The 20263-nt window shown below is 36.8% G+C and overlaps 1 protein-coding gene across 12 annotated transcripts in view; it reads left to right on the top strand.

Annotated features, from left to right (window-relative positions):
• MECOM (MDS1 and EVI1 complex locus) overlaps positions 1 to 19743 on the top strand; it is a 582930-nt gene extending 563187 nt beyond the window's left edge. For 8 of the 12 annotated variants that reach the window (XM_021071139.1, XM_021071138.1, XM_021071143.1 and 5 more), the window contains 7 exons: positions 1968 to 2134; positions 3217 to 3294; positions 7670 to 7839; positions 10105 to 10249; positions 13574 to 13810; positions 14639 to 14822; positions 18158 to 19743. In XM_021071139.1, coding sequence (XP_020926798.1) covers positions 1968 to 2134; positions 3217 to 3294; positions 7670 to 7839; positions 10105 to 10249; positions 13574 to 13810; positions 14639 to 14822; positions 18158 to 18292 — 1116 coding nt within the window. In that variant the 3' untranslated portion in view covers positions 18293 to 19743. The remainder of the gene's footprint in view (positions 1 to 1967; positions 2135 to 3216; positions 3295 to 7669; positions 7840 to 10104; positions 10250 to 13573; positions 13811 to 14638; positions 14823 to 18157) is intronic. The other 4 variants (XM_021071140.1, XM_021071141.1, XM_021071144.1 and 1 more) reach the window with 2 other exon arrangements.

Raw genomic sequence — 20263 nt, 5'->3', positions numbered from 1 at the left:
ATGCATTCACATTTGTCGTCTGACAAGTAAATGTATCTTGACTTTCCTCTGAGATTTTTTTTGCACTGTGTTTGATGAAAGACATTTGGCAAATTGGCAGTGGTACCCTGTACGTTGCAATTTGTAGCTAGCATTAGGAGTCCGGGCATGAAATGAGAGGGCAGGCTCCAGGATAAGGGAAAAGAAAGAGAGCTAACTACGACATGAATAGTCATTTGAGGAATCAAGCATACAATATTCCCTTTGTAAGAAGAGAATCATGTTGAGGCCATTTCTGTTAATATTTTGCTCTAGCTTAAGAAGTCCTTGGTATTCTCTTCAGCCTTTGTCCATTTAATATATATTTTGTTAATTTTCCTTTTGAGTATAGAGCATTGCCTTTTATTTTTAACCTGAGTGCATAATAAATTAGGCCTCCAACTCTGTCTTACTATCTTATCAGCAAAAGAATCATTTTCTTGGGTTGAAGAGTTGCTTGAATGTGCAGTTGTTACCATTTTTAACCCTTGCGTGGAGTCTTCTGGTCTACCACCCCAGTCCTTTGAGAAACATACAGAGTGCCTATAGAATGTAAACACCCTTTTAAAAACAGCTTTCTAAGTTCTCCAGTGGCATAGTGCCCTGAGAACCAAATAAAAAAAATGCGTGAGTCGATTTAACAAGATGGCCTGAGAGTTTGCTTTTTCTACTTAAAAATTCAATAGTAAGCAGCTTCTAAATAAAATGTGAGCATGGAGGAAACAAAATTTTTGGAGGGTTGAAGGAAGGGGAACAGTGGTCTACTATAGGCAATAAAGATCAAGCTACCTTTAAAAGTAGTTGCCATCCTCAGATTATGACTCTGTCAAATAAGTGTGCAAGTGGACAAAAGCTTGAAGATTATAAGCAAAATAAATGAGGTTGTTCAAGCAGAAGCTCTAGGCAGGATAGTTTTTCTTCAAGAATACTGCTCTAGGAGTTCCCATCATGGTTTAGGAGTAATGAATTGGACTAGTATCTATGAGGATGTGGGTTTGAACCCTGGCCTTACTCAGTGAGTTAAGAATCTGGCATTGCCGTGAGCTGTGGTGTAGGTCGCAGACACGGCTCTGATCCGATGTTGCTGTGGCTGTGGTGTAGGCTGGCAGCTGCAGCTCTGATTGGACCCCTAGCCTGGGAACCTCCATATACTGTAGGTGTGGCCCTAAAAAGACACGCACGTGCGCACACACACACACACACAAGAATACTTCTCTAAGAGTGTGGTTACACTAACAGTTTCACTTATAATGGCCATGCCAAGTTATATGAAGTTATGATAATATATAAACTGTCATTTCAAGTCAATCTTTGTACAGAACAAATTAATATTTTACCAAAACTCTTTGTTTAAGATCCCACTTAAAAATCCAGTATATCCCGGTATTAATTTAACATAGTCTCAGGCGAAGGACCTCTTACACATTTAATTTTTTCTTTCTTCATTACATACCTTTGGCTTAAGCTGTAACTTTGGAACATTGGATGTTTTTCATGCTGTGAGTTTTTTTCATGGGACTCCCTACTTCCTATGGTTTTTAACACCTAGGGAAGGCATACAGGATCTTTTCCTATAATTTCTAGTTCACTCTCGATGTCCATAGAGTGATATTAAAGCTGTCTCTTAATTTAATGAAAATCTAACCTGGCTTTATTATGTCTCATGTATTTCATGGCTCAGTTGTATAGCAAATTATTACAAAACAGTCTAACCAAAGTCTTGTGAAAAAGTTCACTTAGCATTTTATAACCTTGGTTCTACCTTTGTTATCTTCAAAATCAGTGAATTCTCTGATTTGTTTAATGTTGGGACACTCCAGTCTCTTTCTACAGCCCCTTGCATTCAGAAGATTTGATGCTTCCGTTTTTATTAAGGATTTCTCAGTTTGCTGTAGATGGGAAAAAAGATGTCTGACTTGTTCTTCATGTTCTTGTGCTTTGCCTTTCAGATGTCAGCTATTGAAAATATGGCCGAGAAGCTGGAAAGCTTCAGCGCTCTGAAACCTGAGGCCAGCGAACTTTTGCAGTCAGTTCCCTCCATGTTCAACTTCAGAGCTCCTCCCAACACCCTGCCAGAGAACCTCCTGCGGAAAGGAAAGGAACGCTATACCTGCAGGTAACTGCAAAGTTAATCATGGCCGGCTTTCCAAAAATCTCCTCCCCTGATTTCAAAAGGCCCTGCTGTTTGTTTTGGAAATTATTCTTGATCGGATGATTAATAGCAACCATGATAGATCTCAAGCACTTCAAAGTATTCTTTATGTAGAGATATAAAAATAGTGGCTTAAAAAATTATTATTAAATGAGAATTTTAACACAGGCCATTTGGTTGTGATAAATGAGCTTGGAAGCAGTCCAAATGCTATCTACTTGTTTCACTTTGATATTTATTAATTTTCTTTCACAGTTAATTATTTTCATCCAAAGGTATAATACTACTGTCCTCAAGCATGCATTTATTAATTGTCATGGCATTGAAGAATAAGGCTATAAATGAAGGACGAATAAGGTCAATAAGTGAAGAAAGCTAGTTAATAAGTTTCTTGTTACTCATCAGTAGTACAGTAAAGCTTTTTTTGTTGTTTCTGTTTTCTTTTTTTAAAAAATAAATTGCGCTTATAACTTTCGAATTGTCTTCAGAAATCTGTGGCATCTGACACAGGCATATCAATTTATCTGCTCTTTGGAAAACGTGTCACTTTCTTTCCAGAAAAGCTTTTATAGGAACATACCTTGATGGATGAGGTCTTAGAATCTTGTCTGATCTGATACCACTCAATGTACAGAGAGTTGTCACTGTGACTAACATGTAAAATGAGTTCAAACATTTGAAATCTGTTTACATCAACCTAGAATCACAGGCTCTTGTCATTTTTATCCCCTTGTCTGGTTCAGTTTTGCGAATGTGAAGATACAGAGTTAATAAAAGAGGCGCATGGGGGTCATCAAAACTCAAGTCTATTGTCATAAACTGCTTGCTTATGCACAAGCAAATTCACCCGAACCTCGTAAGGCAGCCTGTAGTTGTAGAGTTATTTATATCTGTAGAATGGCTTTGTTGCAAATTTTAAATACCAAGGACATGTGAGTTCCATGCAAGATTAATTAAGTCAGGAATAAGCATCTGGCTTCTATGCAGTCTGAGTAAAATATAGTCGATTGTGCTGACTTTCTCTTGCAAACATCTTTTCGTAACAGATACTGTGGCAAGATTTTTCCAAGATCTGCGAACCTGACACGGCACTTGAGAACCCACACAGGAGAGCAGCCTTACAGGTTTGACAATGATTTTTGCTAAATATCTTGATAAATATTATAAAATTAAAGTGGACTCACTGCTGCAATTTTAAAAGAGGCTACTTTGGTGCAGGTCTGAATGAATGTCTGTTCAATGTTGAGTCAGAGAAGAATTAACTAATGGCTAGGATAAAAATCTAGAAAAGTCCTAATTTCTTGGATCAAGTCTTCTTACATCTCAGTTTACAAGTTCTGGCAGTGTTTAATACAGAATAAGCATCTAAAAACTGTTAGCCATTTTTAAAATGAAGTGCTCTCTCTTCTAAATAATTCATGCTATTTTTATGCATTGTGCATAAATTGGGCATCATCTAAATTCATGCTATTTTAATTGACAATAATCACAACCTTGCAGTTTCTTTTTTCCATGTCTTAAATCTCTCTTAGGAATTAACAACCTGTATATGTCTCAGTACAGCTAAGTCAGTGTCTGTGGGTCCCATTAGGAGGGTTTAAAGAATAAATTTTAAACCTGGAGAAGAGTAAGAAACTGTGGCGCTATAGATAGAAAAGATAAAACAGAATATGTTACAGAAAGGGAACAATTCCATCAACAATTTCGCAAGTGATTTTTTTTTTTTTTTTTTTTTTTTTGTCTTTCTGCTATTTCTTGGGCCGCTCCCGCAGCATATGGAGGTTCCCAGGCTAGGGGTCGAATCGGAGCTGTAGCCACCGGCCTACGCCAGAGCCACAGCAACGCGGGATCCGAGCCACATCTGCAACCTACACCACAGCTCACGGATCGTTAACCCACTGAGCAAGGGCAGGGACCGAACCCACAACCTCATGGTTCCTAGTCGGATTCATTAACCACTGTGCCACGACAGGAACTCCGCAAGTGCTTCTTAACTTATTCTGTTGAATGTCAAGATCAGCCATATGACACAGGACACGTGTTTAATATTTTTTGTTTTCTAAGAAATGAAAATAATCACTAGTCTCACTTCTGGTTTTAAAATGTCACCTACATTGTTTAATGTGCAGTGCCTTGCACACAGTATTAGGGCCTCATGAATATTTCTTCAAAGAATGAATGTTATTTATCTTAAGTAATAGTGTACTTTTATTCTTTATTTTTATTGCAATTCTTAGGTATTGCATATATGTAAAATTATTTTTATCTAAATGTGTACTTTTTTCATTAAAATAAATTGGTTATCAGCTTTCAAAGACTTTTTTTATGTGCAAGAATAAGAAAATGGGCAGACCAATGTTCCTTTGAAGATAATTGAAAATTTAGGAGAAAACTAGAGGTATTTGAACTCTGAAAATCACAAAATGTTTTCTTACAAGTTCGTGTTTTGTACGTCACTAATCATAAGTGATATATTTAATTTGTATGTGATAGAATGCACTTGCTATAATAGGTCTCAGAGAGATAATAAAAAAGGGAAGTGATTGCCCTTTTTGAGAAAATGTCATGTCCAAGGAATTCTGCTTAAGTGGAGTAAAGATTTCCACTTACATTTTGTTATGGCCCAGGGTCTGGTATGCAATTATGATATCATGCTCATTTTACTCTTTTTTTTTTTTTTTTTTTTTTTGGTACCTGAACTCAGTGGTTTTATTCTATTCCATAAATGGTGCTATTATTGTAAGTGTATTTTTAAAAACTCAAACCAGAATTTTGCATAGCTGAAGATCTTAAACAATTATTTGTCCAGCTCCTCTGTTTTACCAGTGAGGAAATTCAGAGCCACAGGTGCTAATTGCCTTCTGTAAAGCCTAGTGTTAATAGATCTAGAGTTGGGGAGTTTCCACCATGGCTCAGTGGAAATGAATCTATCTAGTATCCATGAGGACGCAGATTTCATCCCTAGCCTGGCTCAGTGGGTTACCAATACATCATTGCTGGGAGCTATGGTGTAGGTCGCAGACACAGCTCTGATTCTAGCCTGGAAACCTCCATATGCTGCGGGTGCAGCCCTAAAAAGACACACACACACACAAATTGAATCTAGAATTAAGAGCCAGGCCTGGAGCTCTCAAGTCAGGGTTTTTAATCTCAGACCATGATCTCAAAGGCTCCCTTGATCCTGGCAGGAAGGCTTAATAGTTATAGCTCATGAGAGTGTTATATACTCCTTTGTAGAATTTCTGAAACTTAAGGTCTGATTTGAGTTGTTTTTTAACCATCTACTAATTTACTGGAGTAGAATGGAATAATTTTTTATTTAGGAGCACTCAACCTTTTGGCCAAGATATATATATATATATATATATATATATATATTTAAATTTTTTTGCAGAGGAAAGATACAAAATAACAGTTAATTTTTGGTCAGAACTTCTTAACAGATTTTGCTAATATTAGCGTAGATGATATTTATTAGATTTAGAGCATTTGTGCATAGCAGTGGGTTAAGGAGCCAGCATTGTCACTGCAGACTCTTGGGTCACTGTTGTGGTGCAGATTCAATACCTGACCTGGGAACTTCCACCTGCCCTGGGCACTCCCCCCCCCAAAAAAAAAAAAAAAAAATTAAAACAAAGCATCTGTGCATTTAAGGGGTCAGTTGGAAGCATGTCAAAGACAAAATCTCTCTTCATAATTTGTGTAGAAAGTATTTTGAGTGAAAATAGTCCTAAAGAGTTTGATGGGAGTTTATATTTTCTTCATTAGTATTTCCTAGGTTGTTCTAGATAGGATAATGCAATTGTGCTAATTGTACTGTGGTTCTCATTGCAGTGGGCAGTTCACAGAGTTATTGCAGAGGAGGCTAACACTCCATGTATATACTTATGTTTTCCAAAAGCAGAGGCTTAAATATTACAACTACTATCAATGTGGGGTTTTACCTATTTAAAAAAATCAATATTATATTTAGGAAAGTTGAGGAAACTTATGATGCCAGAACGGTTTTTTAGGGGGGAAATTAAATCAGCCCTTCAGTTGGTTTACTGATACTGTGCCAAAATAACTAGCTCAACATATTTATTTTCCCCACTGAACTAATTATACTTCTGGCATCATGTAGAGACAGCCGTAGCGGCCCAAACACTTCAGGAGGCTCAGGGTGGTTTCTAATATAGAGCATTCGGAAGTGGGAGGAAGGAGGGCCCTTCACACATGGAAGAATGAGTTGAGTTTTTTGGCTGCTAAGTTGGGAATTTTCACTTAAAAGTCATCTGGGCAAAGTGTTTTGTTTTTTGTTTTTGTTTGTTTTTTGTTTTTCTTTTAAGCAGCGTACACATACAAAAAAAAAAATCATAGAAACAAATAATGAAATTTTACTTTAAAATGCCAGAGAAGAAAGTCTCATCAAGAACTACTTTTTTTTCCTCACCGTATGAACTGGTAGGGAAGGGAAGTGGGGGTTACATTTTTATTTTATGTCTAAAGGAGAACTTGAATAATTTATTTTTTACCATAAATATCATGTAAGGAAGAAACAATTTAGCCAGCCAATAGCAAGTGCTTTCCTGAAAAAACATACCTGGTTCAGAACTGCCATAGAATCTAAGAAAAATAGAATGGGAAACGAGGGGAGGAGATAGGGGGAGCCTGAAAAGAGGAGGTTACCAAAGACCGTTGTTTTTATTTGAAAGGAGAATTTAGCAGCCCTCTTACTTTCTTTTGTAACAGTTTAAAGGGTAATAGAATGAAGGTTTTGGAGCTCCTATCGCTGCAGATTATGAAAACCAGTATCGTTGGTATCAGACTAAACTATTCACATTACTCTGGTTTTAAAAGTTTGGAATATTGATTGTTATTTTGGGGACCATAACAGAATTTCCTTTAGGATTAGCAATCGTGAAAGTGAATTTGCTAAGTGAATTTATTTAATCAGGCTCTGAGAAATTAAAAAATGATCTTTTGTACTTTTTTTTGAAGAACATGTAAATCTGTTTCATGGTTGTAACAAAGTAATTAATTGTATTGTCCTAAACATAAGATAAAACTGTTACTGTTTCTTAATGTCTTTAATTTCATGAGCTTTATTTAAAATATTAGAGCTGATTTCCCTCATAAACTTGTGAGTAATCAAATCATCAATATCTTATAATGGTTTTTCACAATGTCATGAACACATTTAATGCCACTGAAATCTGTTTATTGGGACTGAAATCTTGGCTGTGTGAATAGTACCCTTGCTATGCCTTTTCTCAGCTCTGTTCTTTCGTAAGTGTTAGTTTTTTTGGGTTTTTTTTCCCCCCTTTGGCCATGCCCTCAGCCTTTGGAAGTTCACGAGCCAGAGATCAAACCCATGACACATGCAGTGGCAATGCCAGATCCTTAACCTGATGTGTCATAGGAGAACTCCCATGGATGATAATTTTATAGATCCGGTTTACCAGTCTTGAGAAATGACTTTTGATTTGCTTGCAAATATTTTCTGTGTTTGTTTTTCAGATGCAAATACTGTGACAGGTCATTCAGCATTTCTTCTAACCTGCAGCGGCACGTCCGCAACATCCACAATAAGGAGAAGCCCTTTAAGTGTCATTTATGTGATAGGTGTTTTGGTCAACAAACCAACTTAGACAGACACCTAAAGAAACATGAGAATGGGAACATGTCTGGTAGGTAATCAGTTGTGTTAAGAGGAGGAGATGGTGGTTTATTTCTCTTATTTTCAAAGACAGTTGTGATCTTTCTTCTCTCATTCCATTTTGACAGGAGAATCAGATCCTGTCTCCTGTTGTGAAAATTTGCAGCATGTTCCTCTTGGGATATTTTTTTGCTTTTTTTGTTTGTTTGTTTGTTTGTTTGTTTTTTAGGGCCACATCTACAGCATGTAGAGGTTCCTAGGCGAGGGGTCTAGTCAGAGCTACAGCTGCCAGCCTATGTCACAGACACAGCAACGCCAGATCCAAGCCTCGTCTGCGACTTACACCACAGCTCACAGCAATGCCAGATCCTTAACCACTGAGCAAGGCCAGGGATTGAACCCACAACCTCATGGTTCCTACTCGGATTTGTTTCCACTGTGCCATGATGGGAATGTCCCTTGGGATTTTTGAATGATGCGGATGATGTGATCGTTGAATAACATCCAATTCAGAGCCTTTTGGGGATGATTTAATATTCTCTTGGATTAATCTCAGTGGTTAATTTCAAGCAAAGAGAACCGTGACCCGAACTCAAGAGGGACTGATGAGTCAAGATTTCCTAAGTTGCAGGAAGCAGACTTTCCACCTTTTTGTACAGAATGTGACCCCCAGCCTGGCAGGATGTCCACCACAGAGCCCCAGAATATCACACTCTGAGTGTTAACCTAGAGAGCAGGGCTGCTTTTGCAAAAGTCCTGCAGTTCAGAGAACCTCTCCAAGGGAACTTCTTTTGAGATTAGTAAGAGAAGATTATCGACAGGATCAGAGTAACCCATTGCAAATGGCAGTGCTGGGTAGTTTTGGTCACAAATTCTGATGTAGAATTAAGTTAGGATTGGCAAAACAAAAAACCAGAACAAACAAACAAACAAAAACTACCTTCCCTTTAATCCAGACATAACCAGTGCATAGTTAGCAGAAGACATGGTAGGTTTTCTTGCCTTCAGCTTCTAATACTTAGATAATAAGGCATTAACTAATATTAACCAGCTGGCATATGTTTGTGACACCAGCCTCTGTAGCCACAATTTGTTTCTGGAGAATTAAGAAGATGACTTGGCGGTGAGGGGAGGAGGCGTACATAGTGTTCAGGAAAAAAATTTTAAGAACAGAGAAAAGTTGGATTTATACAAAGTAGTAATCTTTACTAAAGGAAATTATTTTATTATTAATCCTTCTTCTACTGTACAGGCACGTTGCTTATGATTTTGGATGAACTATATACTGTTTGTTTCCCTTAAAGCCAAAAACCTAACGATCTTGGTTTAAAAATAACAGATTTTTAAAGACAGTGGTCTAATCACACACAAAAATGGCCATGCTTTCTAGTTGTGTACACCCTTACATTATACTACTAACATTTTTCTATCGTTTCACAAAAAATTAAGTTAAAGGTATAATATGTCAACGTTGAATACTTACTTTTTGGCCCAGATTATAACCTCCTTAAGCTGAGGGGTGTCCAGACCTCTCATTTTTGTCATCTAGACTATTGGGATGCACTATTAAACTGTAGATATTTTGTAGGCAAGATAAACAACGTGAAGCAAATGTTGGTATAAAGCTTGGCCACGTATTATAAAGTGTTTATAATTTGTAAATTTATGGAAATTTTAGAACAGTCTTGGGATACAAGTATTTTGATTCCAGTTTTATAAGTGAGGAAGCTGATGATCATTCTGTAACCAACAGACCCAGTATATTGTCTTCTTAATACTATATACCAAACCTATGTTGGGACTGTTATGGTCTGCATCTACTCACGGCTTAGCCCACCAAGTCAGAATGCAGCATTTCCAGCATGTTTTCAGTCTTTTTTGGTAACATACTTAAGCACAGGGTAATAAATACATATTCACTGCAACACAGAGGCATCTCCTCTGGCATAATGTATTTAAGATCTCTCTATAATTTGCCTTACCCTATATTCTCACGCTATGAATAAAACTGTCCCCATGTCATGGTGGGAAGTGAATGAAGCTACTAGGAGAAACAGCACCTTGGGGAGACTGTACTTCATGGTTTCAGTGGTTCAGAATATCCCCAAGGGACTCTCATGTGCATAGGGACTGTGACAAAAGTGGGAAGACCTTGACCTTCTAAAGTTGTCATTATTAATATTCAAATGAGCTTGTTATAGGAAACAACACTGACTAAATGAAGAAGGCATGAGATTCAAAAGAAGTTGCCACATAAATGATAGTCTTTTTCACACAGGGTCCTCTCTCCCCACAGGTACCGCAACATCATCGCCTCATTCAGAACTGGAAAGTACAGGTGCGATTCTTGATGACAAGGAAGATGCTTACTTCACAGAAATCCGAAATTTCATTGGGAATAGCAATCACAGCGGCCAGTCTCCCAGGAACACAGAGGAGAGGTAAAGTCAATGATTTCTGAAATGGGCATTTTCAAATGCATTTGCCATGCTCACTTTTGTGAAGCTGCTGTTACTCCTGCCACCAATGGCTGGTATTTACTTAGTGCAGATTCAATGCCAAATATTCTTTTAACCATTTTATGTGTATTAATTAACTTAATTATTCTAATAATCCTATGAGATAGGACTGTTATTATGTAATTTTATCAGTGAAGGATGGAGACATCAAAGGTTAAATAACTTGCCATAGATCACAGAAGTAATAAATGGGATTCAGCCTGGGCTATCTGGTTCCAAAGCCCATGCTTTTACCTTTCTGTTTCTCTTGCTAGCAAATTAGAATATTTTATCAAAACTTGCCAAGTAGAAGGGAAAGCCAGTGCACAGGTTGAGGTGAATCACTGATGAATAGTTGTTGCTATTATATATCATATGACACATAATGGATACAGATGGTATGTGGCCATACATATTAAATAACTATATATATATATAATCTGTATGTACAGGTATATATCTATAATATGTAGATATTTAGATGTAAAATATTAATTGTCATCCAAATATATTTTTAGAATCCATTTGTAACTTCTTAATAAGATTCTGTCACTCCCTTATATGCTTTCAAGTGGATCCTCATTTAATTCTGACATGTTTGTTTCAGTGGATATGATCGTCCTTGTTTTTAATGACCCAGTATACTGGCTTACCCTTGTCATTATCATCATTGAGCATGTATAGCTTAATTCATAAATAAAAACCTTTAATGCTGCTGATAATAATAATTGACACTTATCTAGGTATGTTACATTTTATGTGATATAAGCAAAAAATTATTTTACCCAAACTACTGGATTTAATTTTTCTTATCTATAATTAAATATCTGATATTAAGAACTATGTTTTTCTGAACATAACTATACAATGGCCTGTTAAATTAAGACGCTCCAATGTAAATTTTAATATAACATGAAGTTCATTAATGAAAGTCCCATTACTTTTTATCATGCAGGTGTTGTTGTTAGTGTCCTCCATTTTTAATGCTCCTAAAAGTCAAAGTTAATTCTTTTAGGGAGTTTTTCCACTAAGGCAAGTATCAAATAAACATCATTTTCCAAGATTACATAAAATTATATGAATACTTCTGTTCCTCACCTTGTATAACAGTGTCTTTAGGGGAACAAGAAGAGGGTAGCTGTTATTACGTGACCTTTCCCAGACTCTAAGAAGTCTGATAAAAGCTACAACGGTGTGCAGTTGGATGTATCTTTCCATCTGCTTAGCCATTTGTGTGCTTGTGTGCATGTGTGCATCTGTGTGTATGTGTGTGTGTGTGTGTATGTGTATGCGTGAGAGAGAGAGAGAAGTGAGGCAGAAAATCAGAAATACAAAGTAGTAAGGACAAGTAAGAAAAGCAGTCATGCTCTTACATTTTGGTAATGCTATTTACATGATACAAATAAGAAATATTGAACACAAAGCACCATTTGTGTTCCGAGATGCCTATTTAGATTTCGAGCCCTTAGTGGGAGATTCGTGAACCATATAGCTCAACATCTGGCTTCAACATGTCTAAACAGCATGGAAGTAAGAAGACTGAGTCATCTAACTTTTCTCCCCTCAACTCCTATCAGGCTATTTTTGATGAATAATTTATCCCCCATAAATTGCCGCATTTGAAAGCATAATTAACAAATAGATTTTCTTAATCGCGTTGCCTTTGTTACTTTTGGTTTTCATCCATGCACGCTTTTGTTCTTTTACTTTTTCTTTCATTTTTTTTAAAAATAACAATTTTGATCCATTCAAGCTAGCAAGTTGGCAGTGTAACTGGAAACTAATAATTTATGTCTGTGCAAAACATGTTTTCATCATTCTTTGATAAAAGAAGTCAAGAGACTGGTTGTATTAAAAAAAAACTTGATGATATGGCTTTTCTGGTCAAATGAATTTATATTATGTGCATCTGTCACACCCAGGATTGTTTTATTTGTATGTTTTTTGCCCTGGGAAATCTAAATATTAAATTATACTCATTTTTTTTAAATGTGGGAAAATGATAGGGGTCCATTGCTGATACCTAATTTTCCATAATCTGAAAAATAGTTACATTAAATATGAAAACTGTACATGACTATATCAGCAATTTAGCAGTCTCAGCAAGTTTTCTACATTGGTAATAGGTAAAGGAGCAAGACAAAATGGAAAGGTTACGAATGGGCCGGGAATGAACATTCCTGGATGCCTGTGATGGTGTAATTTCTAACAAGCTTTTTGTACTTGGGCAGGTGCCTTAACTTCCCTGATCATGGATCTTTAAAAGGAGGAAGTTAGGAGGAGATATTCAAAACATTTATAATGGTTTATAACTTCATTTCAACTTGAAAATCTTACAATGAAATGTAAATTCAATTTACACATATTTCAGTGTTTACTTGAAAGCCCCCAAAGTTTATCTTAGTTTCGTAAATACTCTCAAACATATTAAAAGAAGACTATTATGTTATTAAACTCTTTTTTTATGATTAAACTTTTGAGATCACATATTTCAATCCCTGCAACTACAGACTAACATATTACAAATGACTTTTTAAATATAATCTTCTTTTGCATCATTATATTATACATACTTGCTAAGTAAGCTTGAAAAGATATTTGTACAATTACATTTTTCTGTAATGGTACATACCAATCTCAGTATTACCCTGGGAAACACGGAATATTTTTGCATTCAGACATTTTACATTTATTTGAACAAAGTGCAAATAAATGAGCTCTCAGTCACTTCCAAGTGCCTTATACCACCAATGTCACCTAGAAGTAGCAAATGCTGATTGGTCCTTGGCAGCTACTTTAACTTTTTTTTTTTTAAACTCTTAGATTCACTTTAAGCATATGTGTTGAAGTTTTGGCAGTGTTGCTCAAGGATATGGGTTTTCCAGAAATCTATTCTTTTAAATGCTGCATACTTATATGGTAATTAGGTAACATTTTGTAGAGAAAACATTTGTGTGCTTTTTATATCATATATAGCAATATAATTTTATCAACTAAAGGCTGATAAGAAATAGGAGGCTGAGATTGTTTTCCTAGTTCTGCCAGAGGCTCCATTTATAATATGAATAATCATGCAATTATTTTTTCCTTCAGTTTCTCATTTATGAGGTTACATTGTGTTCCCACGGTTGCCGTAATCATAAACAACAAAATTTACTCTAGAAGTGTTGAAAATCTAAATTGTTGTCAGGAAGACAAGATAATAGACCTAACTTCATATTTTAAAAAGACACCAATTAAACCTCTTTCTTTTTATGCTTTCGAAAGAATGAATGGCAGTCACTTTAAAGATGAAAAGGCTTTGGTGACCAGTCAAAATTCAGACTTACTGGATGATGAAGAAGTAGAAGATGAGGTGTTGTTAGATGAGGAGGATGAAGACAATGATGTTACTGGGAAAACGGGAAAGGAACCAGTGACAAGTAATTTACATGAAGGAAACCCCGAGGATGACTATGAAGAAACCAGCGGCCTGGAGATGAGTTGCAAGACATCCCCAGTGAGGTGAGAAGCAAGAGTAGGTCCTCATAGGGTTATAATTCCTGCCACTCTATTCTCCCGTTAAAGCAATATTCCAGGTGATAAGCAATTGGTGAGCAATAAATCATAAAAAGTAAATTTGAATTAGCAGGGCATACACAGTGGATTAATTTTTAAAAGACGGAAATAAGGTGGCCATCAGCAAATCCGCAAGCATATAAATACATTGGCATTTGTGGAACTCTGCTTCGTCTGAAGAAGGAAGTGTAAATGAAAGTTATGAAAGTACACAATCCTTTACTGAGGCACTACCTCTAAAATTCAAAGAAAAATAGAGATTTCAACATTATCTAATTTATCCATTTTATCTGATGTGTTATTAGTAGGATATTATTGAGATAAATTTCACTTTGATAGTTATGGAATCTGTGTGGATAAATAGATGTTTAAATGGAAAAAATTACCCCAATAATTAAAGTGATAAGAGTATTATATTTTCATATGGATAATTGGTGCCAAATGAATATCATCATAACTGGCTTTATTTTAAATGGGAACGATAAACGTATGAATTCTGTCTCCACTGCATTGCTGACTTCACATGTCATTAACTTTAATTCTTTATTGAAAATATATACTTGCTTTAGTTAGGAAAAATCTTAAAAGAAATATTCTTATAAGATAGAATATTTGTAAGCTTTTCAAAGAACCCAGGAATTGATGCAGGTGACTTTATACTGCAAATATAATAAGTTTGAAAAGTATATAGACTCCAATGAAAAGTGGTTTGGTTGGATAACAAACTGCAAAAGAAAAAAAAACCCTCTGTGCTTTCCCATTGGTTCATTTTAGGTATAAAGAGGAAGAATATAAAACTGGACTTTCTGCTCTAGATCATATAAGGCACTTCACAGATAGCCTCAAAATGAGGAAAATGGAAGATAATCAATATACTGAAGCTGAGGTGTCTTCTTTCAGTGCTTCCCATGTGCCCGAGGAACTTAAACAGCCGTTACACAGAAAGTCCAAATCACAGGTACATACTTTCCTGCAGTATAGCATCATGGTGACACTGTGCCTTTGATTCCCAAAGGCAGATACTCTTTGCAATGTTCTCAAATCTGAGCAGGTTCAGATGTTTTGTATGTGACCAAATCCAAGATAGTTAACCACCACAGCAATTAATATGACTGCATTCTGCACAGAAACTTCTGTGACAAACTCTGACTTCCAGTAATCCTCCTTTTACTTTGCAATTACCTTACTTCTATAGATGCTCCATAATGTTTACTTGCACCTATTCGTATATGACTTCAGAATTATTTTCTAGTTGCTTTTGTGTCTATAATTTTTGTCACCCTAATAGTATTTGGAGATTTTTGGAAAGTGAGTTCTGCCCTCTATTTTTATTTCTGGTTATATATAGTTAATTAACAAGTCATCTAATGATAGAATTTAGCAGTCAACAGAAAATCAGGGATGAAAATGAACTGCCAAAAGTCTGTAGCAACTTAACAGCAAACTTGGAAATACACCCTATCAGTTTTTGTTGAATGAGTGAATGAAGAGAACAAGTTCACTGGGGTCTACAGCATTCTATCAGCACTATGGTAACTAAAATAAATCCACTTAAGGATCTATAAATACCGTTGAAAAGAGCCTCAGTTCTTTTTTCACAAAAAAGGGAGGTCAGTCCTTTCTACTTGACAACCGCACTCAACCAGGTTGTTTATTCAGGTCAGTTTTCAAAAAGAAAAAAAAGAAACTTTCCGTTGTGACGTATCTCTTGGTCACTTTGGACTAATTGTTTGATCCAGAATTCATTTTGGAAATTCCCTGACATATTAAATCATGTGACCATAGTAACTTCTACATTTGGAAATTTCCTATTTGGCTTAGAAATTTGGGGCTGGTCCTAACAGCAAATGTCATATCTCAACTAAAATGAGGAAAACAGTATTCCAGTGGGATAGTTCCTATTGTGGTTCAGCGGGATAAGAACCAGACTAGTATCCATGAGGATGCAGGTTTGTTCCCTGGCCTCCCTCGATCAGGGGATCAGTGTCATGACTTAGATCCCATGTTGCTGTGGCCGTGGTGCAGGCTGGCAGCTGCAGCTCTGATTGGACCTCTCATTCACCTGGGAACTTCTATATGCCACAGATGTGGCCCTAAAAAAATTCTTTTATAATTATTGCACCCCAAATTATGAGACATTATAAGACACAATACTTGAAAATTCTGGGATTGTTGTAAGTGATAGAAAACAAAGGGTCTTGGGAACCCTGAGATAAGGGAAATGATGGATTTCAGTACCAGCATGTTGATGAATAAAGTAGGGGTTTGATATAGCTCAGCTGGGCTAACAATTATTATCACAAGAAATACTAGCATTTTGCAATTTTAGCTCATCGTTTTTTGTTACTTGATAATGTCATAGATATATAATCAGTTTGAAAATGATCAGGCCTTTTTTGCAAACTGACTTTATCTCAGGAAACTATTCATTCATTCATTCAGTCATCATAACCTGTCAGTTATGTGCTTGGCCTTGATCCTTGTGCATGAAAATGTTTATTTCCTTTGATTACTAAAAGGCTGACATTCCATATTTACCATTTTCTACAACTTGAATGGAGTTATATGCTTTACTCAAAACTCACTTATTTACTCCATGATTTGTATAGTGATTGAATCCAAAATAGTTGACCAAGGTAATAGTGGCTGCCTTCTGCATGGAGTTTTCCCTTAAAAGCCCTCTCCTACAAAAAATTAGTTTCATGATAGCAGGTTCTATCAGTACATAGGTGCGCTGAACTAAGCACTTTATATAAGTTAGTGTTTGTGGTTCCTCTGTAACTATTGGAGGTCTTTGTTTTTAGTCACATTTCATCTGAGGAAAGTGACCTCGAAAGGTTATCAATTTTCTCTGTACTCTCTTTTTTCTTTCCACGTATCAGAATGAGTTTTATTAAAATCATTTTGGAATATTCTTTATCTTGATCTCTGAATGTGGGTACATAATTAGAACAAATAAAGTTCAATGCTCACTTCACCCATCCTTTAAATTCTGCAAAGGACAAGGACTCTATGTTATTTATCCTTGATTCCCTGGGACCTAGTACAGTGCCTGGCATGGAGTAGATGCTTAAGAAAGATATGTCTGCTGATGAGATTTTGTAGAGGTCCCGAAGGCAACTTTTTGCCTACATAAAAGTCAAATGTATACATTTAGAGCAATGACCCAGCAAATCAAAATCAGCCTGTGAGGGCAGATTTTCTAACTGAATGCCATGATTACAGAAGAAACCACAGACCGGCCACATGTCTCAGCATGACTCCCAGAGATGAAATTCTGCTTAACAACAGAGGCATTTTGTCTTTGTTTACCGACAGTGGAATGTCTTTGGCAGGACTTTAGTGATTCCACTTCAGCAGCATTTTGACAAGCAAGTTTAGCAGTGGATGAGACCAACAATAGCAAATCAACAGTGAAAAGTTCACCCACAAGTCAAGACCAAACATTTCATTTGAATATTTGACTTGGCAGCACATGGGGGGATTCTCTGAACAGTCATGTAGGATTTGACATGATAATAGGGGAGAAAGAGAACTTCCTCACAGAGCACCACTGTGCACCTCCTGCTTGGCAGGGATTGGAGCACAGGGGTTAGAACTTTGCTGGGTCTTGCGCTTTGTTCTGTTTTTTTGGTAGAACCGACTAGATCGATCTCAGCTTTCAGGGTCTTTGGGTGTCAGCATTGTATGTTTCAAGCATGGAGAGAAAGTGGAGAGAGGACACCGGGTTGAAGGTTGGGCAGAAATGTTTCACTTATTCATCCTCCACTGTCTGGCTGAGTGGCTTTGGACAGGTTGTTTCACCTTTTGTGCTCTCAGTTATCAAGTGCAGGAGTCGGCTGGACTATTTCCTCCATAGACCTCAGTGCTATCAAGGCAGGCCTGTCTCTTATTTGTATTTGTAGTTACAGTCATAAGTATGCAGTAATGTTTTTGGTGAGTTGCACATGTGCATGAACAGTGGATGGATGGTTATTGTATTTATGGTTGGGGAGGGGGTGATTCCTGTTTCTTAATAGAGGCAATCTTGACACTTTAGGTAGGATCATTATTTTTTTGTTGTTGTTCTGCAGATTGCATCACTTTGTGGCCCCAAGGCGCTGAAGGCCAGCACTAACTCCATATCATTATAACCACAAAAAAATGCCCCGCACTTTTCCAAACACACCCACAAGAGATGCTCTTGCTCGGGGTCCCTTCTTTTCCTAACATTCACCCGTGGTAGCCTTCAAATTTATAAAGTGATGCTTTTCAAATAAATGCCATTTACCGAGTCTTTCCTTTTCACCCCAGGCATACGCTATGATGTTGTCATTGTCCGACAAGGAGTCCCTCCATCCTTCATCCCACAGTTCTTCCAGCATGTGGCACAGTATGGCCAGGGCTGCGGCGGAATCCAGTGCCATCCAGTCCATAAGCCACGTATGACATTCCCAAGGTCGACCAGAGTGGGACCAAGTCCAACAGTAGCATGGCTCTTTCATGTAGGACTATTTAAAAGACTGCTGAGCAGAATGCCTTAGAAACCTGAAGGGTCACTCATGTAAAGTCTGGGGACCTTAAACTGAATGATTGAAAAAAAAAAAAAAGAAAGAGAAAGAAAGAATGAAAGAGAAAGAAAGAAAGAAAAAGAAACTATTTATTCTCGATATTTTGTTTTGCACAGCAAAGGCAGCTGCTGACTTCTGGTGGATCAATGCGACTTAAAGTGATTCCGTAAAAGTGAAAAACTTGCTGGGCAGAAGGCATCTTCCAATTCATCTTGCCCTTGGGAGTGGGGGGGTGAGAGGGTGGTGGAGATGGCAGCATTGATAGGAATGAACACTCCATAGAAACTGAATTCTTTTTTTATACAAGATCACCTGACACATGATTGGGAACAGTTGCTTTTAATTACAGATTTAATTTTTTTTTTTTTGCTTTGTTAAAGTTTTATGTAATTTAACCCTTCAAAGACAGAAGTAGTTGGATGAAATGCACACTTGATTATTATAGAAACTGATAACAGGGAGTATTTGTTTCCTATTAACTTTTGCCTTCTTAAGTACATTGTTTAAAACTAGGGGAAAAGGGTATGTGTATATTGTAAACTATGGATGTTCAATGCTCAAAGAGGTTACGTCAGTGAAGTAGCCTGTTCATCACCAGTACCGGTGTACCACTACACGAATAGGTTTGCCAAATCCTTGTAATAACATCTTAATTTTAGACAATCATGTCACTGTTTTTTAATGTTTAATTTTGTGTGTGTGTTGCGTGTATCATGTATTTATTTGTTGGCAAACTATTGTTTGTTGATTAAAATAGCACTGTTCCAGTCAGCCACTACTTTCTGACATCCGAGGCACACCCCTTTCTGAATTTCAAGGACCAAGGTGACTCGACCTGTGTATGGGAGTGCCAAATGGTGTTTGGCTTTTCGTAACATTCCTTTTTGTTGTTGTTTTGTTTTCCTTCTTAATGAGCTAACTACGAATAGATGCAACTTAGTTTTTGTAATACTGAAATTGATTCAGTTGTATAAACGATTATAATTTCTTTCATGAAAGCATGATTCTTCTGATTAAAAACTGTACCCCATATTTTATGCTGGTTGTCTGCAAGCTTGTGCGATGTTATGTTCATGTTAATCCTATTTGTAAAATGAAGTGTTCCAGACCTTATGTTAAAAGAGAGACGTAAATAACAGACTGTATTCAGTTATTTTGCCCTTTATTGAGGAACCAGATTTGTTTTCTCTTTGTTTGTAATCTCATTTTGAAATAATCAGCAAGTTGAGGTACTTTCTTCAAATGCTTTGTACAATATAAACTGTTATGCCTTTCAGTGCATTACTATGGGAGGAGCAACTAAAAAATAAAGACTTATAAAAATGGTTATTTTTTTTCCAGTCTGGTAGTTTCCCTTCCCATGCAATTTTGGTTTCCCTTTGGGACCCAGTGATTTAAAGATATGCTGCCTGGGACCTTGATGCCCTAGTAGATATGTGGAATGTAGAGCATGTGTGTATAGTTTTGAGATGACATGAAAGATAGCCCTTGCCCCAGAGGGAGTTGGACTGTCTCCTGCTCATTGTTCTGGACTTTCTCCATGTGGTGCAAAGCCAAGGCTCAGGTGCTACATGGTCCTTGGGATCAGTCCACATCTTTGGCACCCATTCTGGTTAGGACAGAGCAACGTACAGTTTTTCTTCTCGATTTTATGTAACGTGTGCCAAAAGGTGTTCTGTTTCTTATCTTTGTTTTTAATTACCCAAATTCTGTTAACTCCTTCACGAGGGGGTGGGACCCTTTAACTTTCCTATGATCCTTTCAAGTCTGTGTCCACATGCAAAATATCATGTTTTTATGGCTATAATCAAAGAGTAGATGTGATTTTTAAGTTTTTCCTTTACAAAAA

The sequence above is a fragment of the Sus scrofa genome, chromosome 13 (assembly GCF_000003025.6).
Source record: "Sus scrofa isolate TJ Tabasco breed Duroc chromosome 13, Sscrofa11.1, whole genome shotgun sequence".
NCBI classification, from domain to species: Eukaryota; Metazoa; Chordata; class Mammalia; order Artiodactyla; family Suidae; genus Sus; species Sus scrofa.
Note: the sequence above shows the minus strand (reverse complement) of the source record. Positions and strands in the feature narration are given on the sequence as shown.